The 25496-nt window shown below is 40.9% G+C and overlaps 2 protein-coding genes and 1 long non-coding RNA gene across 9 annotated transcripts in view; 1 reads left to right on the top strand and 2 right to left on the bottom strand.

Annotated features, from left to right (window-relative positions):
* Positions 1–18289, top strand: LOC146404802 (uncharacterized). The gene is made up of 2 exons (XR_014841958.1): positions 1–1605; positions 14102–18289. It is a non-coding gene; the product is annotated as an uncharacterized LOC146404802 (long non-coding RNA).
* GPR75 (G protein-coupled receptor 75) lies at positions 10123–19202 on the bottom strand. 5 transcript variants are annotated; one of them, XM_085015648.1, is made up of 4 exons: positions 18996–19130; positions 14850–14883; positions 13317–14683; positions 10123–12727 (listed from the first exon to the last, which is right to left on the bottom strand). In XM_085015648.1, the coding sequence occupies exons 1-4, from the start codon at positions 19097–19099 to the stop codon at positions 12715–12717; spliced, it is 1518 nt and encodes a 505-aa protein (XP_084871774.1). In that variant the 5' UTR covers positions 19100–19130; the 3' UTR covers positions 10123–12714. The 5 variants fall into 5 exon arrangements, with proteins under 5 accessions (XP_084871774.1, XP_084871776.1, XP_084871773.1 ...); XM_085015650.1 differs by lacking the exon at positions 14850–14883 and adding an exon at positions 17077–17079 and having other exon boundaries at positions 10123–14803; XM_085015647.1 differs by having other exon boundaries at positions 10123–14683.
* Positions 19203–23895: 4693 nt separating this feature from the next.
* The window catches only part of PSME4 (proteasome activator subunit 4), a 105112-nt gene continuing 103511 nt past the window's right edge, over positions 23896–25496 (bottom strand). For 2 of the 3 annotated variants that reach the window (XM_085019296.1, XM_003125150.7), the window contains 2 exons: positions 25122–25260; positions 23896–24616 (listed from right to left, as the gene is read on the bottom strand). In XM_085019296.1, the coding sequence (XP_084875422.1) occupies positions 25126–25260 (135 nt within the window). In that variant the 3' untranslated portion in view covers positions 23896–24616; positions 25122–25125. Of the gene's footprint in view, positions 24617–25121; positions 25261–25496 lie in introns of those variants that run through there. The other variant, XR_014841957.1, reaches the window with a different exon arrangement.

Genomic DNA, 25496 nt, shown 5'->3' with positions numbered 1-25496 from the left:
TTTTTTTTTTTTTTTTTTTTTTTTTTTTGCCTTTTTGTCTTTTTAGGGCCACACCTACAGAGGTTCCCAGGCAACTTCAGATCCTTAACCCACTGAGTGAGGCCAGGGATGGAACCTGCATCCTCCAGATTCCTTAACTGCTGAGCCAGGACAGGAACTCCTATATCCTTATATTCTTAATTAAAGGGACTTTGGCAATAAAGGGCAACAAATTATCTGGGTTAAACTTAATGGTGAGCTTTGTGTACAGTCCCTGGTGAACTCTCTTTTTCAATCAGTCTGATGTAACAAAAAAGCTTGACCTTATTTTTGACAAAGTTGAAACTTTGTAGTACATAGTCAGGTCAAATTATTTGACCAAGTAGCACCAAAGAGCACCAACATTTGACCAAGTAGCACCAACATAAATGATCTCAATCTTAACAGGAAAATAAAAATCAGGATTTAAATTTTGAAGAAATAGTATTCACAATCAGACTCTCAAATGAAAATGAAATATCAGCCAGCCTAGAAAGTGTTGGGTAATTTTATTTACCAGTGCTTACAGTTCCATTTCTTTTTTTCTTTTTTTTTTCTTTTTTTTTTTTTTTTTTGTCTTTTTGCCATTTCTTGGGCCGCTCCCGGGGCATATGGAGGTTCCCAGGCTAGGGGTCGAATCGGAGCTGTAGCCACCGGCCTACGCCAGAGCCACAGCAATTCAGGATCGGAGCCGTGTCTGCAACCTACACCACAGCTCACGGCAAGGGCAGGGACCGAACCCGCAACCTCATGGTTCCTAGTCGGATTCGTTAACCACTGCGCCACGACGGGAACTCCTACAGTTCCATTTCAACATAGAAATTTTCATGTATGTCGATGTACGTTATGATGAGCTGTTGAGGTAAAAGCTTTCAAAATATATTGCCATGGTAACTGGCTTTAAAAAGTCCATTTCTCCATTTCTTTTTTCAGTTGTTTGGCAGGGGTGGTAGAGAAACCATGGACCACTACATGCCAAGGGCATGCTCTGTTTCAGATACCAGTAGTCTCAAAGTAGGCTGTGTAAGTAGGTGAAATGATCTTGTGGATTATGAGACAAATATATTTAAAATTCTACTAATTTTTCATCTGTAAAAGCGGAATTAAGCTTAACTAATATTTAATAGGTGGACTGACACTGGTGCACAAGGTCATTCATAAATCAGGTATCATGTGATGAAACACAAAAGATCCTGAGGGGAAGAGTGTGAGTTTGTGGGGATACCACTGTTATGCTTTACTTTTACTGTATTATAGCACTGTCAATGAACTAAATTAATACCTCCATCACCTTTCAAAAAAGTGGAATTATCAATTTACATATTAGTATCAAGACCACACATTATAAGGTATATAACCAATCAGAATTAAGGTGAGAGGTTAAGAGCTTACTTACACCAGTCTTGGCTCTAATCACTGTGGTCTTGGATCTCCTAAGTCTTCTCTATTAGAAATAACACAGTATACTGATGCTTTTTTTGCAGTGATTAAGAAGAATAAGCATATTTTCCTCATTTTCAGTCAGAAGAAGCTACAATTTGAAGACTACTGGAATTCTGCTCCTTAACATCTCTAAAGAAAGTAAAGGTAGGCCTTACAGTCTCAAAACTTAAAAAATGAAAAGAGCAAAATTACTAACAAATGGCATAGAGTTTGTAGTGTTTTTCATCCATGCCTATTTGCAAAGTTTTAAGACTTTTAGTTTTTATTTGGGGGCAGGGATTTGTTTTGTTTTTTTACGGCTGCATCTGCAGCATATGGAAGTTCCCAGGTCAGGGACTGAATCTGAGCTGCAGCTGCAACCTACACCATAGCTGCAGCAATGCTGGATACTTTAACCTGCTGCACCAGCTGGGGATCAAACCCACACCTCTGCAGTGACCTGAACTGCTGCAGTAGGATCCTTTGTGTGTGTGTGTGAGCTTTTTAGGGCCACCCTTGTGGCATATGAAAGTTCTGAGGTTAGGAGTCGAATCAGCTGCAGCTGCTGGCCTGCACCACAGCCACAGCAATGCAGGATCCGAGTCATGTCTATGACTTACACCACAGCTCATGAAATGCTGGATCCATAACGCACTGAGCAGGGCCAGGGATCAAACCCATATTCTCATGGATACTAGTTGGGTTCTTAACCTGCTGAGCCACAATAGCAATTCCTGGAGTAGGATTTTTAACCCACTGTGCCATGGCAGGAACTCCAAAATTTTGCTAATTTTTATATTTGAAATAAAAAGTGTTCATCAAAAGCAAATAAATCAAGCATAAGTTATGGAATTAGTAATCATCTCAACTATTGGAGACATTTGTGAGACTATGAAATAATGCTAAACAATTCATGTCCAATCATATACTACATTATATATTTCAAATCAGTTAAATTGCTTTCTAATAGCTTGTTTCTATAGACTAAATTGTGCTCCACCTTAAATTAAAAAAAATACATAGTTCTCCATATTTACCTGACACACAAACGTAATATTCATAATGTAAGTATGTAATGATCAAATTTCCTTGAAAGTCCAGCAAAGTAGGTTGTAAAACCCAGTAAGTCAAACCTGCTTTACTATCTGAATTCACTCAGTAGTACAGCCAAAAATAGTGAAGTTTGTTATGTTCTAAAAAGGTTCTAACCTTTAATTCTGTGTTCTCAATGAAATACTATTTTGCAAATTAGTCATCAGTGGTCTTTAATAGCAGTAAAAACTAATTTGTTAAGAATTCTATCAGAGCTTGAAGTATCATCCCATAGATTAGAAAATGTTAATAATCGGGCCAGGAAATTATAAATTGTTTTTTCCCTGGATTAGTTTTACATACTTCCTTATAGCTATTAATATTCCTAAGCCATATTGACAAATCATTTGTTGGAAAAAATTTCATTAACCACCTCTAAAAAAGTATTTCATCCCGCAAAAAGCCAGTTGTGAACAATCTTGAACTTCAGATAACAGGCTACCCAAGACTCTGCTTTTATAATAATAAAAATAATAGCTGTCACTTCTTGAACGTTTATTAAATGCTAAGCACTATGCTAAACCCTTCAGATACTCCATGTTCACTTTTACTATCTTTAACTCACAGGTAAGGAAAATGAGGCTCCAAGAATTAAAGTACATTTGGCTGAGCTAGCAGTTCAGATTCCAGTCCATGTTTGTAAATAATATGCTCTAGTGCTTTCTATTCACAGAAGCATCTGCCCCATGAATCACTCTCTGTTATTGTCTTCCACCTAAGGGAACACACTGAAGGGCTCAGAAAAATGTCCTGTCACATGAGGGGAATGATTGATTTTGTCTTAGTAACATATGACACTCATATTTTCCATATTTTTTTTTCTTTGTATAGCCTCACCTGCAGCATGTGAAAGTTCCTAGGCTAGGGGTTGACTCGGAGCAGCAGCTGCCAGCCTATGCTGCATCTTGCAAAAGTGCCAGATCCTTAATCCACTGAGTGACGCCAGAGATCAAACCTGCATCCTCACGGACACTGTGTCAGTTTCTTAATCCACTGAGCCACAACGGGAACTCCTCCATATGTTATTTTTATCATGGAACTCCCCTAGCTCTTTTTAAGCTAATGTAACCCACAGATCTGGCAACTGAAAGTTCACTAGTAAGATTAAAGTGTTACGTTGAAAATTGTGGCTTGGTTAAATGCCATCAGATCCTACCTTTGACAATCGTCCTATGATGATAAACAGAGCAAATTCAGTAGCAATTTACTTAGATCCAGATTGTATTTATGATTTAAATGATAAAAATAATTTCTTTAGGAGTTCCCTTGTGGCATAATGGGTTAAGAACTCAGCATTTTCACTGCAGCAGTTTGGGTCACTGCCGTGGCATTGGTTTTGTCCCTGGCCCAGGAACTTCCATATGCTGCACGCATGGCTAAAAATAATAATAATATAATACTAATAGTAATAATAATAATAATAATAATCCTTTACCAGAGTTCCTGTTGTGGTGCAGTGGTTAACGAATCCGACTAGGAACCATGAGGTTGCAGGTTCGATACCTGGCCTTGCTCAGTGGGTTAAGGATCCGGCGTTGCCATGAGCTGTGGTCTAGGTCAAAGATGTGACTGGGATCCTGCATTGCTGTGGCTCTGGCGTAGGCCAGATTAGACCCCTAGCCTGGGAACCTACATATGCCGTGGGAAATGGCTCTAGAAAAGACAAAAATAATAATAATAATAATCCTTTACCTTTTATTAGAGTAAAGAATATGTCTTATTTTTGTTTCTCCTCAGACTTTGTGTAAATTGACACTCAGAAAATATTTGCTAATTGAACTTTCATCCTTTCTTACCCACACCTTCTAAAATCTTCCCCAACTACTCCAATTCCCACAGCTTTCCTAACAGCCCTTATTTTTCAGTGCTTGAAGGAAAAAAATACTTCTTCCTCAGTTTTACAATGATAGGGAAAGAAAAAGGAGTAGGACTATTTTTTCTGTATTACTTTTCACTCAGGTTTCCCCACCACCTACCCACATTATTTAATTTTTTTGGTGCCTTATACTTTTTTCCCATAGTTCCATATGTTGCTTCTCCTTTCTAACAAGAATACAGTGTCTGTGTCTCCTTATTGTGTTTTATTTGCCCTACTTGTGGGCAGTGATTGAATAATGTCCCTGATCACAAAGTTTAAGAAAAGAATTAAATTTGGAGTTCCTGTCATGGCACAGCGATAACAAAACCAACTAGTATTCATGAGGATGTGGGTTCAATCTCTGGCCTCACTCAGTGGGTTAAGGATCTGGCATTGCCATGAGCTGTGGTATAGGCTCGGAGATGATCCCTAGCCTGGGAACTTCCATATGCCTCAGGTGCTGCCCTGAAAATACAAAAAAGAAAAAGAAAAAAAAGAATTAAATTTTCAGTATCCATCTCTATGAATTGAAAATATTCCAGTTCTGAGGTACTCTGAACACCTCAGAGAAAATGTCTAACACTATGGTTCTCTGTAAAGAACACAGTTCCCAGTCATACCTTTCCTCAGGTAATATTTGTTTGTTTGTGTTTTTTTGGTTTAGTTTTTGTTCTGCTTTTTTCAGGGCTATACCTATGGTATATGGAAGTTCCCAGGCTAGAGATCAAATCAGAGCTGCAGCTGCCAGCCTATGCCACAGCCTCAGCAATGCGAAGTCCGAGCCAAGTCTGAAATCTACACCACAGCTTGCATCAATGCAGGATCCTTAACCCACGAGTGAGGCCAGGGATCAAACCCACATCCTCATGGATACTAGTTGGGTTTGTAACCTGCTGAGCCACAACAGGAACTTTCCTCAGAGTAATATTAATAAAATTAGTTCTTAGAATTTCTTTGACATATTTTGTTGCTAAAACCAGTCAAATGAGCAAGAAGCTTTCATAAGCTCTTGCTAATGTCAGATATGAAATGTACTGAACTCAGAGCATTTATAGGGGTTATAAAACCTATCCCAGTGCCACAGACCCAAAAGAAAGACATAAAGCACTCTTTGTGAATTGCTCCACTTTTTAAGGCCTATCTGGCATCTGAACAAGGTACATTTTGCAAAACACTAGGTTTTGCATGAAAATCAAGGTTCCCACAGTTGAAAGATCTCCCACTCATCAACATGCTACAGGCAGCTCAAGGTTTGGGAAAATGTCAAAAGGGCAAGTATTCACATAAATGGAACTCAGAGAAACAAACTGAACTTATCTTGGCACCAGCTGAGTGTATTTATTTTTCGAAAAATCGGAATTATCTATTGGGGTAGAGGAGGGAAAATTCACTAATGAAAGGGGATATGGGTCTTGTCCATATACAATAAAATGATATTTTTATTTTGGTAATTTTTTTTTTTTTTTTTTTTTTTTTTTTGGTCTTTTTAGGGCTGTACCTGCAGCATATGGAAGTTCCCAGGCTAGGGGTCTAATCGGAGCTACAGCTGCTGGCCTGTGCCACAGCCACTGCAACACCAAAACCGAGGCTCGTCTGTGACCTACACCACAGCTCATGGCAACGCTGGATTCTTAACCCACTGAGCAAGGCCAGGGATTGAACCCACAACCTCATGGTTCCTAGTCAGATTCATTTCCACTGCACCATGACAGGAACTCCTGCTTTGGTAAAATTAATCTCAAAGATATTGGACCTAAACTATCTCTTATAGAAAACAAAATTTCACTAAATCTGCACCCTTATTCAAATTGTCATATATTTCAAAGTAATTGGTATCCTCTCTTCTTTCCCCCAAGAAACAGTTTCCTCTTTTCTCCTTTAACTCGTTTGTGGTTAATGAAGAGTTTGCTTTTATCTCCACAGTCCTCAGGCTGCGTAATGAGCCAAGAAATTCAAATGAGAATGAATGTAGGTTGTCCAGCAGCTCCTGGGCAGCCAGGGTGGTCCCTTGGGAAGAGTTTTCTTAGAGTTGGTCCACTAACTGAGTAAACAGAAACAATACCTTGTCCCCCTAAATCAAGACCCATATCCCCTTTCATTAGAGTCCTGCTGATAAACGTCCTGGGAGTGTAGAGACAGATAGAAAAAGTAACAATCATGGAAAAGTGTAAGCTAGCCAGCTAAAAATTTGGGTTGATATCATTTTCAGACTTTATCCATTCAATCATTTATCATATAATTCATTTATTTAATAGTTATCACTGAAACTGTAATTTATTTAATAGTTATCAGAGCCAAGGACTGATAGGTTCTAGGGATATGATGCTGATCAAAATAGATGAAGTCTTTGCCTTATTAGACCTTTATTCTATTGACAGCCAGTAAACAATTATAACTATATGTAACTATTATGAACTGAAGTGACCCTGCCCCAAATTTATGTTTGAAGCTCTAACACTCAATGTGACTGTATTTGGAGATAACATTTTAGGGAGAGAATTAATGTTAAATTAGGTTATAAGGGTGGGGCCCTAATCTGATAGGACTAGTGTTCTTATAAGAAGAGGAAGACCCCAGTGACCCCCACCCTTATCCTCTCCTTCCATGCTGGCACAGAGAAGAAAGAGGCCATGTGAGGGGACAGTGAGAAGGCAGTCTTCCACAAGCCAGGAAAAGAGATCTCACAAGATACCAATCCTGATTGCATCTTGACCTTGGATTTTTAGCCTCCAGAATTGTGAGAAAATTCATTTCTCTTATTTAAACCACCTAGTCTGGTATTTTGTTATGATTAATACAGTAACACAATGTTAGGTAATGAGAAGAATCATGAAGAAAATAAAGTATGGCAGAGTGATAGAGTGGAGAGCTATGTTGAATATGGCAACTAGGAAAGGCCCTTGGGGAAGACCATTCCAGGCTGAAGAATTCCTGGGGGGATTAGTTCTCTGACATGGGAACAAAGTGGAGGAGTGTGAGAAATAGCCAGAAAGCCTGTGTAGACCAAGCACATTAGGCACAAATGAAATGACAAAGAGAAAACTAGGGGCCAGATCATTAGGGCCATGCAGGCCCTGGCAAGGACTTCAGATTTTGTTCCAAGTGGGATGCAAAGCCACTGGAAGCTTTTAAGCAGGAGAGTGACAACTATGACTTACTTTAAAAGGGTCACAATCACACAGGAAGGAAACTGTGGAAGAGAAAGACTAGAAGGTCGGAGAATGGTCATGAGACTGGTTTAACAGTCCAAGTGCAAGTGGGGTCATGGGCTAGAAGAGATGGGAATGGAAGAGGCGAGAAATAGTTGGAGTCAGAGTTATATATTCAAGGTAATTCAGGAATGCTTAGTAGATCAGGTGTGGTATGTATGCAAGAGAAAGAATCCGGGGCACCTAACTAAGCTATGCTCCTGGTCATTGCAGTGCTGTTTATTAAGACGATAAAACAGCAGGAGGCACAAATTTGGTGGGGAGTGGGTTTGAATTAAGAGTTTGGTTTTGGGGAGTTCCTGTCGTGGTGCAGCGGAAATGAATCCAACTAGGAACCAGAGGTTGTGGGTTTGATCCCTGGCCTCACTCAGTGGGTTAAGGATCCGGCATTGCCATGAGCTGTGGTCTAGGTTGCAGACACGGCTTGGGTCCTGCATTGCTGTGGCTGTGGCGCAGGCCAGCAGCTACAGCTCCCATTGGACCCCTAGCCTGGGAACCTCCATATGCCGCACATGCAGCCCTAAAAAGAAAAAAGAAAAAAAAAAAAAAAAAAAGAGTTTGGTTTTGGGAGTTTTCTGGTGGCCTAGTGGGTTAAGGATCAGGCATCATCACTGCTGTGGTGTGGGTTCGATTCCCTGGCCTGGGAACTTCTGCATGCCTCAGGCACAGCCAAAAAACCAAAAAGTTCAGTTTTGTACATGTTAAAATTTGAGACATCTATTAGACATCTAAGTGGAGATGTTGACGAGACAATTGGAGAGACCAGCATGGAATTCAGGGCTTGGTTTGGATTAGAGAAACAAAATTGAGAGTCTTTATCATTTAAGTTGTATTAAAAGACTGATTATCATATCACGTCCAACACCTACTTCTTCTCAATTTACAAATCCATATTTAGGGGTGGGAGAAGAAGTATCAAAAATGACTCCTGCTGGCTTCAAGCCCTCACTTCAAGAAGACTTCACACATGAGCCAGTGTTGCTGCCTGGTACATACACAGAAGCACATTCCCCAGTCAGCAGCCTGGGCAGAGTCCTCCCTCTGGTAGTGCTTGGCTGCTTTGCCTGTGGTTCTAAGTTTGGTCTAGGCCTGCCCTCTCTAAGGCCTGGATCCCTGGAAAAGGAGAGCCTCCCCCCCGCTGCCCCACCACTGCTTCCCTACCTCTCTTTTCACCATTCCACAGACCTGCTGTTTTTACTGACAGGGCTTTTCTTCAACTCCAGTAGGAAGGCAGTGAAGAAAATCTCTTATCAGACCATAGACCTCCTTCGGTAATGGAGAAAAAAAAAACAATTTAAGTTGTTTAATGTAACATTTCAACCAATTTCCTAGTCTGACTCTGTTTTCCCCGTTACTTTTTATAAGATGTGTTTGTTGGTGATAAACTTTATAACTTCATCCTTAGGGTACAGAATATAAAGTTGAGATTTTTGACTGAACTAGAAGAGTAATGAACATGACTGAGAAATAGAGAAGTGGATCAGAGTTCCCATTGTGGCTCAGCAGTAACAAACCCAACTAGTATCAACAAGGATGCAGGTTTGATCCCTGGCCTCACTCAGTGGATTAAGGATTTTGTATTGCCGTGAGCTGTGGCGTAGGTTGCAGACGTGGCTCAGATCCCACATTGCTGTGGCTGTGGCAATGTCTGTTCCCGGCAGCTATAGCTCCAATTCAACCCCTAGACTGGAAATTTCCATATGCTGTAGGTGTGGCCCTAAAAAGCCAAAAAAAAAAAAAATTAGAGTAGTCAAACTTTTCATCTCTTCTGGAGGAGAAGAGGCATGTTTTTAAAGTAAATGAAATAAGTCATATTATTGCTGTTGGTATTCTTTAAAAGTAGGGCTAAAGGAGTGGTTATGAGTACCAAAAAGATGGACCATTGTGGACAGAGTGGATTGGAACTCAGTATCTGTTCCAAACTTCCTTTTAGTTTACCTTTTTAGTGTAACTACACTTTCCAGATTCTTAGATGCTAGAATTTTAAGTGCAAAGTGGAGAGTTCCCTGGTGGCCCAGTGGTTAAGCTTCAGGTGTTGTCACTGCTATGGCACAGGTTCAGTTCTTGGCCTGAGAACTTCCATGTGGCCAATAAATAATTAAATAAATAAATAAATACAAATTTGGTTCTGCCAACTAAACGCCCTGTGCCAGTTTTTTTTCTGCAGCAGTGCTTTGATGTTCAGCACTTACCTTGGAGGCAGTTGGCAGTATGATTCTTAAAACCAAAGCCTGACTAGAATTCTGTATCTTTTTACAGATGCATTTCATTTTAAAGACGTTTTTGAAATGTTTAGTCAGGACTTTTACCGCTGTGTGATAAACTTAGTTTAGTAAATAATTAACCTTTGGAGCTAATTATTCTTGGTTATTCTGAGAATAAATGCTACAAAATGTGGTCAAACAAGTTATTTCATCTTTTGAGGAAAAGAACTCTCTCTGAGTTTCACCACCGCTATTTTCTGATAGTTTTTAAATGATTGGGCAGGAGAGTAAAAGTATTGCAGTTTGCTGCTCAGAAATGTTAGGGTTTTCAATATTTTTATTTTCCAAACATTAGTTTAAAAGAACATTAAAAGCATCAGAAATACAAATCTGGCCTAATGGTTAACATCAGAACAATTATAAAATGTTTAAATACATCATGTATTTTGCATCACAGTAAAGCATCAAGAGAACTAATGAAAATACCCTGCTAATTAGTCATATTCAATTGAATTCTCATTACTTTTATAAAAGTTCTCATTTTAGCCCTTATGGAGAAGTTATATATGTCTATCTCTATCTCCAGATATCTAGATAGAGGTATAGATAGACATATGTAACTTAGAAGAGACAAATTATATATATATATATCTATCTCTATAGCTGTATCTACATATACCATCATAAAGATATAGCAATATAGAGATAGAGGAAGGCTAAGAATCTAGCCCACTATATATTTCATGCAAGTTAAATCAGTAACATCTTGATGAGCATAAAGAGACTGAATACCTCATATGCACATGCTTAGTTTTCTTTATGCTATGATTTTTAGCTCCCAAAGGTGGGTCAAATCATCTCAAACTGAAGGTCACACAGGAAACCTGTCATTTTTAGTTTTACAAGTAGAAAATTTTAAAAAACATCTTGTATTGAGTCACATTTGAAATGCCTGCCAAAAAAGAGATTCATACCTTAAAAAGTGTGAAAGAGCTTCCCAATTAATGTTATTACTTATAAAGCTGTCTGGCTTATTGAAATAAATAGAAGGCTCTGAATTTAGACAAAAGTTTAGTTCCTAATTTGACACAATTCTTCAAACAATCTTGTGGGAAAGGATATTAGATTTCTTAATTCTTTGTTAAAAACATGTAATATGTGAACCTACCTCATGGAAGTATCAATAAATGAAAACTGTGTTACATTAAAAATATAAAAACAACTGAAATTAGGTCATAGTGACTTCAAAAAGGGCATTCAGTTACCAAAAAAAAGGAGATGTGCATTTTTTCTTCCATTATAAAATTTATTAGCAAAACTAAAGGACAAAAGGGAGAGGAGGAAGGGAGGGAGTCCTAAAAGGTGGATTTAAAAACAAAATTATATCCCTATCTTATTCTTAAACCTCAGAAATAGAAATGATTGATTAATACTGGAAGGTAAGAGTTGTTAGATGAGGCTGAGCAGAGGGCTAGCTAAGTATCAGCTGTCTTCTCCATGCCTCTCATGTCCTCTGTATTTGGGAACAACATGGGAAAGCATACTATTAAGTGAACACCTTTCATCCAAATGGATGAAATGCCTTCCAATCGGCACGAACAGCTCTTGAATATAATAATTTATAAAGATGGGTTTTGTATCTTGATGCTCATCTAGTCTAGAAGTTACAGTTCCAAAATTGTATTTAGTTCAAATGCTAACTGTACAATGAAAACATTTTTACATAAAAATATAAGTTTACAGTTGTTACGCTAGGAATCACAGAGTGTGTAATAAAATTAGTTTTAAGTATAGAAATACTTAATCTATTTTACCTTATTGCCCACTTTCTGTTTAAGATTCATGGGAGAGAAATAACACAATTAGTTTGAAAGTAGATCATCTTAAGAACTTTTCTATTGTAGTGATATATAAACAAAGACCTCCCCCCAAAAAAATTCTAAATACTTCCTTAGAAGCTCTCAGGCTGTTAACAAACCATTCTCACACAGAAGGGAAGCATACATCGAAACACCCTCTATCTCATTCTTATGCTGTCTTAGGCAACAGATAATCATCTAACACACACAACCGTCTAGCCTGCCTCTCACACCACAGCACCCTGATGGGATGACCACAGTTAGCGCCTACTCTCCCAGGAAGAGTATTCCTCTACTACAGATACAGTCTTCGCTAGTTTCTTGGGTAAGATCATTCTGAAATAGAATATTTCATTTTTAGCAAGCAAAAAGATTTATTTTTTAACAGAACTATATAGCTACTCAACTGACAAAAAATAATGTCTATAATAAGAATTCTTAAACCTCAGAAATAGAAATGATTGATTAATACTGGAAGGTAAGAGTTGTTAGATGAGGCTGAGCAGAGGGCTAGCTAAATATCAGCTGTCTTCTCCATGCCTCTCATGTCTTCTGTATTTGGGAACAACATGGGAAAGCATACTTCCTTAATAAGAAGGAATAATAATTGTAATACTCTATTTGTAGTTGACTGTCTTATGAAAAGAAAGTACCTAATGCCTGTGTATTTTTGGTAAGGATAGTTACAGATAATACATTTCTGATTCCTGCTTTAACAATATATAATTTATTTCAGTAAACCTGCTATCAAAAAAAGTATGCTGATCCCCATTTTAACACGTCAAAGAATCAAAATTTATAATTCAATGAAAATAATGCCTCAGTAAAGATGATACCTTCACATTCTTTAAAAAATCCAGGAGTTCCCATCATGGCTCAACGGAAACAAACCTGACTGGCATCATGAGGATGCAGGTTTGATCCCCTGGCCTCGCTCAGTGGGTTAAGGATCTAGTGTTGCCATGAGTAGTGATGTAGGTCACAGAAGTGGCTTGGACCTGGCGTTGCTGTGGCTGTGGTGTAGGCCAGCAGCTACAGCTCTGATTTGACCCCTAGCCTGGGAACCTCCATATGCCGTGGGTGTGGCCCTAAAAAGACCAAAAAAAAAAAAACCCCAAAAACAAAAAAAACAAAATCCAGCTCATATTTACTCCAGACACCCATAGATAGCATTGACTCAAATGATCATAATCACTTCGTTCCCTACTTTAGTAGAGTAGCATGATCATTTCTTGGCATCTGTTTAAAAGTTTAGTTCAAAAGGTTGGAGCACAGGTCAGGGTAAAAAAAATCTAATAAACATTTATACCAACTCTTAAAGTGTCAAGAAACCACAGAGCAAGTCAAAAGATGCTAATACTTGAGACAAAAGAAAATCCTAAGTGTCAACTGTCTAGGTCTTTAAGTTTTGATGTACCACTGCTCTCACAAAATTTTTTAAAAATCAGTGAGTATCAGAAACAAAAACAGTTTACATAAGATTCTCCAGCCTCCACAACTCTAAACGGAGGGGACTGGAATCTGCTTGGCTGAAGTGCTGTCATATTCTTGCATTAGATCGTTAGTGGTGTGATAATGCATGGCAATGTATGAAGTGGCAAATCCGAAAGAGTTTACTGGCTGTAAGTTGTGTGGGATGCTCTCTTCCTGGGACGGGCTACTGTTATAGATACTGTAGTACGGTTCAATCCGAGTGTTGATGGGGGTGGAGCTGCTCTGACCATAGTGTTGCTGTCCAGCAGACATCCTGGGACTGACCACGCTTTCCTTGGAATGACTTGGGCCACAAGCCTGGTCCACAAATTTCTTCTGGGGCTTTGGGGACAACATATAGGCAGAGTTTGTTTCATGATGGGAGGATTTGTTTCTGTTGACTTCGAGATTCCCTTTTCCCATGGCTCGAAGTCGAGTCTTCTGTTTGCAGCAGAAAAAACTTAGGCCTATGTATTGGAGGCACCAGAGCACTTTCCTTCTTAGCCCTGCGCTGTTCCGAGAATATATAAAAGGGTTTAATCCTGACTTGAAAAATATAAGGGTAAAACCAAACAGTTCAAACTGGTAAAGGATGAAGCTCCCGTTGCTGGACAGAACCACCTGCACCAAGGAAATCCCCAGTGGAAGACAGCACACCAGGACGGATAGCACAATGATCACACAGGTGACCACCGCTTTGGAGTCCTTCGCTGTGGAGAGATTGACAGCAGACACCAGCTGGAGCCGGCTGGCCACAGGGGTGGGCAGCTGGTTGGGGCTCTTGGTGTATCCATGAGTCTGGACGTGCTGCAGTTTGTTATAATTCTGGTTCCTATACAGGGCCGGCATGGTACACTGAATGGGATCTCCACCTCCCTTCCCGGAGGCCCCCATGAAAGGCTGTGGTCTGGAAGCATCCACTGTGATGACTGGAGGACACTTTCTGACGTGAGCGTTTTTCCGCAGGGTCTGAGCAATCATGATGTAAGACACAGAGACCACGGCAACACAAAAGGTGAAGTCGACCACGTAGAGAGACAGGATGGCTTTCCCTTCTCTGGCAATCAGACTGGACATGGGAAGGCAGAGGTGAGACTTGCTGGTTTTCAGGGTGGCCAAGGTGGCGAGGGTAAAGCTGGTGGCCCAGAGGAGCAAAGTGAGGAGCAGGGTACACGGAAAGGAGGCTGTGCGGTTTGGCTGCTTCCCCAATACCATGCGGAGCCGGTGCAGGGCGATCACCGCCACCGTCTTGAGAGACATGATGATGAAGCCTGAACTGGTGAGATGGAAGGTGAAACAGAAAGCATCTGGTATGCCACTGGCCGAGCTGAAGAACAACACGAAGGTGAACATGGGGGCCGTCACACAACAAATGAAAAGGTCGCAGAAGGACAGGTTCAGGATCATGAAATCAAAGTTGGTTCTGAATTTCCTAAAGGCTGGATCAAAGAAGGACAAGAAGACAATGAAGTTGCCGTAAGAGCCCAGGCAGAAGATGATTGCAAGTAAAAAGGTGCAGGTCACCAAGGTGGCCGTGTGGATGAGGTCCTGGAGGTCCCCCTGGAGAACAGTGCTGTTTCCTCCCTGGGAGCGAGGCACGTGTAGCAAAGTGGTGTTGGAAGCATCCTGAAGGTGGTCCGTTGAGTTCATCTTCAGAGAGAGATGACTCTTCCTTTTGTGGGAAGGGACTCAGGACCTCAACTCACAGATGAGCAATATCTGACAAAAGAGGCCCAAGGCAGAAAAGCCTGTGCACAAAAATGCATATCCAGAAACAGAGAGGAATTAATGGACAATGCAGCGTGATCTCAATGTATTTTATAAAAGCACTAGAATTTTTTACCCAGTGCCTAGAAAGCCCAACACAGAAAATACACAGACACCTCAAAATACATTCATCCAGGGAGTTCTCCTTGTGGCTCAGCAGGTTATGAACCTGACTAGTATCCAGGAAGATGCGGGTTTGATCCCTGGCCTCACTCAGTGGGTCAGGGATCTGATCCTGCCATGCGATGTAGTGTGGGTCACAGATGCAGCTCAGATCTGGCATTGCTGTGGCTGTAGCTCTGATTTAACTCCTAGCCTGAGAACCTCCATATGCTTCAGTGAAGCCCTAAAAAGCAAACAAAAATAAAAACAAACAAAAAAGCACTAGCCTTCACCCCTTGAGATTGCGACTGAAGGGTGGGGGTGCAGATGTTTCTGATGTACCATGTACCATAAGAAACTGTAGTGCAGACAGTGGAGACACAGGATATAACCTTTCCAACCAAAGAGCTTACAATCTGGTTGGAGATCGACCTAACTATACTTATAGCCTATTGAAGTAAAAAGATGACAGCAGGGTGCTGTGGAAGGAAGGGGGGCGGGGAACATAATCCAGCTCGGGGTGGAGGCTGAGAGAGGCTGAGGAGGAGCTAGCCTGATGAAAGGTGAGGGGCAGGGCCTGGGACTGACAGGTTGGGGAGGGGAGGAGGTCTTTGCAACAGAAGGACTGATGCAAGAAACAGCATGTGCTTGACACATAAGCAAGAGGGCATGGCTGAGGTATACTGTGGCCCTTTGCGTAACCCCCACAAGTCACTAACAAATCCACTCTGTAAACTCTCTATAAATGTGAGTTATCATCATCCCAGCAGGAATATCCCCATGAAGCAGGAGGCCCACACCCATTCATGCTTTCATTCACCCAGTTTACCTCTATCATGTGCATATTCTGCACCAGCTTTACACTAGGTATTATGGGTGCGAAGATGAGTAAGACACAGCTTCTACTCTTGAAGAATGACTTCTTTTTCTTCTTGCTCCTTTGTAAACTTTTTTTTCCCCCATTTTGCAATGAGATTTAAAGTACCCTCACACAATCTTCTGTTGTTCCAAATCCCAAAGCCCTGTGTGGCCTGGTGCCCACTCTGTTCCCAAAGATGCTTCCAGTGGTACAGCCTAAGTTGTTCCTTGGAGACTGGTGCAATGATTTTGGCAACCAAAAAGAATTTGCTTTCATCCAGCATTTTAGTAATAACCAGTGGTATTGGGAAGGTCCAGGGGTAATATTCAGAATATTTAACCATTAGCTCCAGCAGGGTCCCAGAGGCCTCCTTGCTGTACCAGGGGTTAAAACCTTTAGTGACTGAATGATAGGGTGCAGAGGAAGGGGCCTGGTCAGTGAGAGATTACTGGGGGCTCCAAGCAGGAGCTATAGACCACCCAGTACAGGAGCCTCTCAGCATTCAATAACAGGGACAGCTGTGCCAGTGAGTGTCAAACTTCAGTCCTGGGGAGATCCACAAAACAAAGATAACCTCTTCTACATTCTCAGTGGCCAAATAGTGCAATTATGATAATATGATGAATTTCTCCACTGGGAAGGATTTTTTTTCCTTAGAAAAGTTGTGAGAGAAAAATTAAATCCTGACTTTTTGTTTCTTGATTATTAGAACTAAAAGTAACAGTTTTTCTCTTAAACTGTATGCCTGTTTCTGAACCTTTTTTAATATCTATGTGGTAAAAAAAAAGAAACTTTTTTAAAATATTAAATTGTTAATTGAAGGACTGGGGTTAACTGATGAAAAAAGAAATAGAAGAGAAATTCCAATTTGTGGAAGCAGGAAGACCAGAAAGTTGGTACTAATGTTTATAGCAAACTCCCCTGACTCTGAAGGGTTTCCTCTTTGGAAGTAAACAGGGATGAAGAGGGAAGCAGGAATTTGGTTTGGGAAATTTAGAAGGATAAAGAGTCTGGAATTAGGATGCTAAAAGAAATATTGAGTAAGTGGGTGATGATAAAGAAGCGGGTGATGGAAGTTATGAAGATCCCAGGCTGGGAGCTATTTGGGAGTGGAGTTGTCAATGGGAAAATGACATGATGAGGCACCAACATTAGTCAAGGATAAGAGGCAGGAGGAAAAAAAGATTTGGAGGAGTTGAGGGGTGACTTTCACTTTCTGTCCAATTATATACTTTTTTCTAATAAATTTACATTTTCAATAGATTAAAGGAGAATTCTGGGTCAGGAATATAATAAGTAGTAGTAGTAGTATGTTGACTTTACTGAGTGCTTGTGATGTGCCAGGCACTATTTCTCAATGCTCCACACTATACACATATTGAATCCTCACAACAACCCTGAAATAGTACAATTTATCTCTATTTACAGATGAGGAATCTGAGTCAGAGAGAGGGCACCTGTCTTAAAGGGGTAGAGCATGGATTTGCACCTAAGCAATTACTGTCTAAGGCCTACACTCCACCACCAAGCTAAACAGAAGAGCAAAACAGGCAGTGAGCCCCAGGTTAGAAGACAGAGCAGCTACAATTTATTGTGTTTATTACATGCCAGGCACTTCCATTAGCAGCTTCACATAGGTTATCAAACTTCATTTCATTCTCATTATAATCCTATGAAGTATTGCAATCCCTTCCCAACTCAAAATTCCTGGAGCCCAGAATGTGAATACAGACATAAATATACATACTTCTGTGCATCTCCATGACAAGGTTGAAAAATTATGGTTCTGTAACTAAAAATCACTCTTATTTGGAGTAATTAGGGAAAAAATGAAATCAGAGACTGGGAACAGAAAAAGAAGGAAAAAGAAAACAAGGTTTTGGCAGAGAAACTTTAGACGCAATTAGGAAATGAAGGGAAAGTGAATCCAGGTCTCAGTACTAACTTCTGAGACTTTAAGAAAGAGGAGTCTGAGATGACGATTTGGGACAAAGCTATGATGGCACAACTATAAAACTCTGTTATTTGGAGAGGGGGAAGATGAATCCTTATTTGCTACTTACTCCTAAATACTAAATAAAGGTTACCAACATTATTTTTCACTGCAAGCACACAAGCTGCTCTTTATCTCTGGGACCTAAATATGTTCTGGAAGATGTGATTAAAAGTAATAAAATCAGAAAAATTTTAAGTTGGAACACTAGTCTTAAGAAGACACACTGGGCACAATGAGATGGAATGAATTTGTATCATATGCATTACAACTAAGGAGGAGAGATCCTAAGGTAACTAATAAGCGGGAAATAGTGAAATTTATTGTATAATGATTTTTCATAAGAATGTGTGAAGCGCCTCTGATAATCTAGTGTGCTGTGTTAATATTTTAGTACATATTAAAATATTTTATATCAGCTTTTACAAGTCAACTCATGACCTGAATTCTTCCAGCTTTTTTTTTTTCTTTCTCATAAAGGCTTCAATTACTTGAGCGCAGGCATTTTCCGAGTATAACCCTCACAAGACAACAAGGCTCCGTACTATTATTATTATTATTCCCACTATATTTGTGTTGATGGGGAAATCCTCAGGGAAGTTAGATGACTTGTCCAAGGTCACTAAGATTCAAGCCAGATTCTCTGATTTCAAAAGCCAAGCTCTTCCCAGATGAGCGACCTTTTGAAGCCTGGTGCAACTGACAGGGTCGGGAAGGGTGAATGGATGGGGGAGGGGGAGGCTGTGGAGCTCCCGCAGTCTGAGAATGGAGTGGGAGACTGCTAGGAGGGATGTCGCCCCCGGCCAGGGGCTGGTAATGGGTAGTGGCTCCCCGGGCTGGGGAAAGAGTATGGTATGGAGGGCCTAGGCCGGTCCAAGGAAGCTTGTAAGAGATTAGAGAGTCGGTGAGGTGAGCAGGGCTCAGCCAGCGGAGGAGGGTTCCGCGGGCCGGGCAGAGCCCAGGAGAGGGCAGCGCGGGGGGCCAGATGGTTTCCCCGCAGGCCGCGCCAGGAGCGCAGGTGCGCGACAGCCAGGCCTGGACCCGCGCAGCCGCCTCCCTCGCTCCCCCGCCGGCTTCCCTGGGCCTGACCCTCCCGGTCCCTGCAGGTCGTCCTCCTCCAGGGGCCCGCGGCCTCTCACCTGCCAGGTGGCCGCAGCGCCGCCCCTCCTCCTCCATCTCGCAGCCCCGACACCAGCTCCGCCCGCCGCACGAGATGATGCAGGGCTAGAGGCATCATCGCCATCGCCGCCGCCTCCGCGCATCCCGGGAGTCGCGGCGAGCCGGGGGCGCGGAGGCGCAGTCACGGAGACGACGAGGGCGCCGCCCCCTCTGCCGGACACTGGGGCTCGGCGCCCCGCCTGCTTCCCGCGCCCTCGCCGGCCTCCTGGTGCCCAGGGCCCCGCAGCTCCTGAAGCCCCGACCTCGGTTTCCTGCAGCGCGTGAGGTCTCCGGCGCGCCGTTTGTCGCTCGGGAAGTGGGGGTTCCCCAAGGCTGGCAAGAGCTGACATACAGAGGAAGAGCGGGAGCGGGGTGGGTGGGTGGAAAGGCGGGCAAAAGTGGGGTACCGATGGCACACAGCAACCCACGGGGGGGCCTTGGCCGTAGAGGAGACTCCAGACAGGGCAGGTCTTAGCGGGGGTCTGGCCCTTCTGAAGGGCTGGCCCGCCGCCCACTTCATCCCATCCCCCCTGCTTCCAAGCTCCCCTTCTCTAGGCTGCAGCTAATAGTTTTTCTCCTAGATTAAACTGGCGGCGGCGTCCAGTTTGGTACTTTGAGACACGGTTTGCAAATCAAGTCACCGTAGCAGAATTTAAGACAAACCAACTTTAACTGAATGTAACATGAAATAAATACATTTTTTTTTCCTTCTCTCAACTCTCAGAAGGTATTAATGAATTTACTGAGGGAACTCAGCAAGGGGAATTAACTACTAGGAAACAAATGCAAAACAAAACAAAACAAAAAAAACAGAACAACAAAAAACAAACCTGCCCACACAAGTGAAATAACCAAGCCAAAAAATCATGTGCTTTATTTAATGCTGTGTTGAATGTAAATCATCTTGAAAAACAGTGGTGCAATGTATGTAGCTAAGTTTAGTAAGCAAGAACACAAAACAAAAAACTACCAACCTCTCATTCTGAAGTCCACACTATGTCAAAAGTAAGGAACTCATGAAGTAGGTTTAATTTTAGTCTCAAGAGTTATCAAGTAGCATTCCTAAGTATGTTTGCTATTCTGGGTACAAAAGAAAGCCGGTTAAACTCTTTACTCCTTTAGTGTCCCAACCTAAGTAACTTGGATCTTATTGATTTTCTAACCTTCTCAGAGGGTACCACTCAGAAACAGGAATTTCTATTTAAATGTCCTTTCCTTCACCTAGTGCCAGAAAACCAGAAAAGTCCATTCAAGGAAGTACTTAGCGAGAATACTGCTACTGAAATTGTGGCTAATTACCTTTAAAAAATTATTTTTGTTTCTTAGCTTATCATTTGAAACAGAACTGTTTGGTACCAACAAGTAGCAAAGAATTTGATTTAAGCATATAACTTATTTTGCCCAGTTCCCTCCCAGCTTTCATCAAGAAAAAATCAAAGAGAGCTGGGTAATTTAGGAAATAGATATTCAGTCTGAGAGTTTAGAATTTAGAAATAACTTCCAGAAAAATTTCCTATTCCCACAAAATACTCCATTCCCCAACGCTAACAATGCAGCAATTGTAAACTATGTTGTAGGTAATGGTGACTTCAGGAGCTAGAAATAATCAACTGAAAAAGACCACTAGTATTTCAAATGGAGTTACCATTCAGCATGGAAATAAACCAAAAGTTTGTTAATTCCCTCTCCATATGAATTAGCTATTGCATAAATGGCTATTGCCAGTTCATTTCTAGGCATATGACAGGAGGCGATTACAACAGGTTTAGGCTGGAATGCCCCTAGCAGAGTTACACCAATGGGAGAAATTATCTTATACTGAAAAAAAACATTGACAAGCTGTAAAGGATTCTAGAGATCTAGAAGAGGAAAGCTGGAACCACCAAAGTTCCAGAACTAGTTAGTACAATCGATAAGGCTAAAGCTACTATAATTATGTCTACAAGATGCACCAGCAGTGTGTCAAATTGCAGACACTGGTTTGGTAGTCAAAAACTGGAAAGTCTACAAATAAACTAGCAGGACTGACCATAAATATATTAAGATATGAATAGGCTATCACTGTGCAGGAATGCCAGCATGCTAATACACACTACCACTGACAATGCAAATCCACATGTGCACTTTGAGGAAGAGACCTCAGAGTCATTAAAATGTTTAGATTTTTGACCTAAAAATCTCACTTTGGAATTTATCCTAAGGAAATACTTGAATTAAAAGAAAGTTTTACACATGAAGGAACACGAAAATATTCCTTGCAGTGTGTTTCAAAGTAGAGAAAACTAATGGCGGGATACTCAAAACAGTTACATTAACAAGACAAATGGCCTTTGGCCACAAAAATAACTAAGACTACGTAGAATTAATTTTCCCCATAAGACAAAATTCCTCTTTCTTCCTGATGACATTACTCATCATTTACATTAAGAGATAGGTAGGTAAATTTTCCTCCCAAATTTTGAAACACAATTTGCAAAGTTTTTTTTTTTTTTTTTGGTCTTTTTAGGGTCGCACCTGAAACATATGAAAGTTCCCAGGCTAGGGGTCTAATTGGAGCTACAGCTGCTGGCCTGCACCACAGCCACAGCCACCATCAGATCTGAGCCATGTCTGCAACCTACACTACAGCTCATGGCAACAACAAATCCTTAACCCACTGAGCAATGTCAGGGATGGAATCCATGTCCTCATGAATTCTAGTCCCGTTATTGCTGAGCCACCACGGGAACTCCCAAGTTTTTCTTTTTTAAAGGCTCCATTCAGAAATTGAAGATTGTTTACCAACATTGAAGATACAGGTTTTCTCCTCCCCCCACTTCCCACCACTCACAAGCATGCCCTCCAAACCTGCCTTGGCTCTGTCTTCCAAGCCCAATCAGCAGTGACTTATTTCAACATGAGTCTACCTTCAAATACCATCCCGTAATCCCTTATCATTTGCCTTCCCTTAACACTATTCCTGCTCTGTCCTTCTCCATTCTTTTGAACGCAAGACGCATTTAAAAATTTAGGCAACAGTTACCATTTATCCCTTTCCCCTCCCTCCTCCCTTTTTGAGGCTGTTGGTAGAAAACTTAGAGAATTAAACAATTTACAATTTAACCAGACCGAGGGTTATCAAAAGAACAAGCAACGTCTGGAGTTCCCATTGTGGCACAGTGGTTAACAAATCCAACTAGGAACCATGAGGTTGCGGGTTCGATCCTTGCCCTTGCTCAGTGGGTTAACGATCCTGCGTTGCCGTGAGCTGTGGTGTAGGTTGCAGACGCGGCTCGGATCCCGCATTGCTGTGGCTCTGGCGTAGGCCAGGAGCTACAGCTCCAATTAGACCCCTAGCCTGGGAACCTCCATATGCCGTGGGAGCGGCCCAAGAAATGGCAAAACAATAAAAAAAAAAAAAAAAAAAAAGAATAAGCAACGTCTAAGCCTGGTATCAGAATACCACGAGCACATTAAGGTACCTTTATGTTTAGGTCTTAAGTGGGTCTTAGGAGTCTTCACCAGTGGTTCCCCCAGTCCACCAGTGGTTCTCAATCCTGGCTTTACAATGGAAGCATTTATGGAGCTTTTAAAAGATGTTGATGCCTGGAATTCCCTGGTGGCGCAGTGGGTAAAGGAGCTGGCATTGTCACTGCTGTGGTGTGGGTTTGATCTCTGGCCCCGCAACTTCTGCATGCCACAGGCATGGCCAAAAGAAAAAAGAAAAAAAAAATGTTGATGCCTGAGAATCAATCATCTAGATTAGTGTTGTCCAAAAGAACCTTCTGTGATGATGAAAACACTCCTATGCTATTCAGTAGAGTAACCACTATCCACAAGTGGCTAATGAGCACTTGAAACTGGCAAAACTGGGGAATTTTTGATGTAAATGTAAAGAGTCCTATGTGGCTATAAGCTGTTGTCTTGGACAGGTCCAATCTAGATAATTCATTCTGGTCAGAGGGCATGAATTTACAGATTGAGATCTATGAATGCAAAAGGAAAACATGAGTCACTGCCTATAGAACTATCTTCTCCTTGTAATGAAGACAAAAGCCAAGTGTTAAAAACAATCCATTTATTGGGTTTTAAACTAGTTACACAATTGAAGTAATCAGTTTGGCACTACTCTATACAGGGATTACACCTGTGTATGCTGACACTTAAATACTGTACTGGGAACTCTGCTGTGCTTAGGTCTGTAGTCATTCAGCAAGTAGATACTAAAAAATATACTGTAATGTTCCTTTAAGGAAGACTGTACAGGGTGTGTTGCAAGATGACATTCACCAATTTGTGAATTACTTGAACCTAGAAGATATCTTGAATTCTATAAACTGGTCATAGGCAAACAGGTGGCGTTCGCATTTAGAGATGCACACAAAAAGTTACAATAAGAATTCAGACATTCTAACGATAAATGAACTCCAACAAAAAACCCACACCTCAGCTTCTGTAACATGAAAAGATAAAGAAAATAATTTAAAACACACAAAAAATGGCATTCAATTGGTACAAAAGCCAAAAACCACTATAATAAAGAGCTATATGTGAATCTTTACAAATTACACAATGGTGTTGCATAAGAGGTTGCACCTGTACAAAGTCTTGCCAATGCTATTTCTACAGTTTATACAGTCTTTTACATCTATGTAACATTTATTAAACAAGTCAATTAAATATTAAGATTTACTAGTCTCTCAACGATTCTGCAGGCAAAAAAAAAAAAAAAAAAAAAAAAAGGAGAAACAAAACAAAAAGGAAAAGGAAAAAAAGGAAAAAGAAAAAAATAACAGAATTTCCACAAACACAGTAGTCTTTCATTAGTGAAGTATATAACAGTTTTCAAAGAGGGCCAAACAGTATTTGCAAAGAATGCAGGTAAAAATCAACCAGTCAGGGTTTTTATTGTTGTTGCTGTTTATTTTCAAAATCACACATTGTATACACACAGAACAATCAATCAAAAATTTATTCACCAAACCCCAGTTTTTCAGCAAATGCTCTTCTATTCAGCACCAAAAACTCCAGTCTGTGGGAAACATGTGGACACAGACTTCACTTCTGTGTCTTGGTCAAGCAATCCATCAGGTCCTTTGCTGGGTTTGAGACTTGCTCTCTTTTCCTTTCCTCTTCATGGCTCTCCAGACCCAAGGTTCTCAAGGCTTGAGATTTATGGCTCACAGCCCTACTACCCTCTAAACCCAACAGCCATGTGGAAAGAATTCAAATCAATCTGAGATGAATGAAATGACAGGACCTATATTACAGATGGGCAATCTCCATTCCAAGTATACCGTTTCATAATGAGTTCCTAGACTCTGTCTGGTCTTGGATGCCATGATCATATTGGGTAATTATTTCTAGTTTGAGACATTGTGGCTTTGTCAGATGCCTCAAAGAAAAAGTGATCAATATCCTGGAAACACTTTCGGACAAGTTAGGAAATCAAATGGCAGCTGAGAACCTGTGAAACACAGACTAATGAGACCAAACACAGAAACCACCAAAATGATGAGAGCTCAACAGAGGCAGACTTTTAAAACCGGCCGAAAGCCACCACAGATGGTACCTGAGGATCTGGAATTTTTGATGAAAAGAGCTTGAAGTGAGGACTACTCATCTGCATCAAGGAGGAAAAAAATTTTAGTTAGACAACAGGACATCCAACTCTTAAGAGTCAAATAAATGAAAACTTTATTCATCCTATCCCAGTAGAAAGGCTTCTGGGTCCTCCCCCTTTAATATAGAATGGATAATACACACTTAAGACTCCAGATGAACTGTTCTCACCACTGTATAGAACCTGGAGTCCCTAGGACAACTCCAGAAGCTCAGGCCCTACTCAGAAGGCAACTACTGAGTAGAGGAAAAGAAGAAGAAACTTTTTTCTTTTATCTAACAACAAGCCCACTCATGTGTATCAAGGTCCAAAAGCAGTTACATCAATTTTCTGCTTAATATCTGAGGCAGAGAAGCAAGGAAAAAATGCGCTAGGAACTTAGTTCCATTGGCCATAGCAAAAGTCATGAAAAAAAAAAAACTTAGGAATATACCCACTTCTCAGTTATCAAACCAATGACACTGAGTGCCAGGCACTCAGACTTCTTTAAACTTTGCTGCCTCACCTTTCTATGCATAATAGCAGGGTGACACAAGGAGATCGGTGAGAACAAGCAGCTGGTCATCAGTGAATTGCTGTTTGTGTTCTTGCCAATTGTCATGGTGCGTCCTTCGGAAATTGGATAAGGTCTTTTTTACAGTCATCTGTGGAGTAGGCAACCCACATACATTTTATTTTAACTTCTCCAGGGTTATATTTAGGGTATCTTTAGCTAACTTATAAACCTTCTAGACTGCAGATCTTATTACACTTCACCAACCACTACAAAGCCAATAAACCAATCTTACTTTGAAAAGCCACCAAGTTTGCTTGTTTAGAACGAATACTAGCTGCACTTTTAAGACAAGCAATTAGAACTTATATCACATTATTAAAACCA

This window comes from Sus scrofa, chromosome 3, assembly GCF_054392235.1.
Source record: "Sus scrofa isolate SSC_HxYL_T2T_F1_AM1 chromosome 3, Sscrofa_HxYL_maternal_Yorkshire_Landrace_v2.0, whole genome shotgun sequence".
Taxonomy (NCBI): domain Eukaryota; kingdom Metazoa; phylum Chordata; class Mammalia; order Artiodactyla; family Suidae; genus Sus; species Sus scrofa.
Note: the sequence above shows the minus strand (reverse complement) of the source record. Positions and strands in the feature narration are given on the sequence as shown.

Excerpts from the sequence above, each read along its gene's own strand:
- GPR75 (XM_085015650.1), bottom strand. The coding sequence starts at position 19,118 with ATGCGCGGAGGCGGCGGCGATGGCGATGATGCCTCTAGCCCTGCATCA.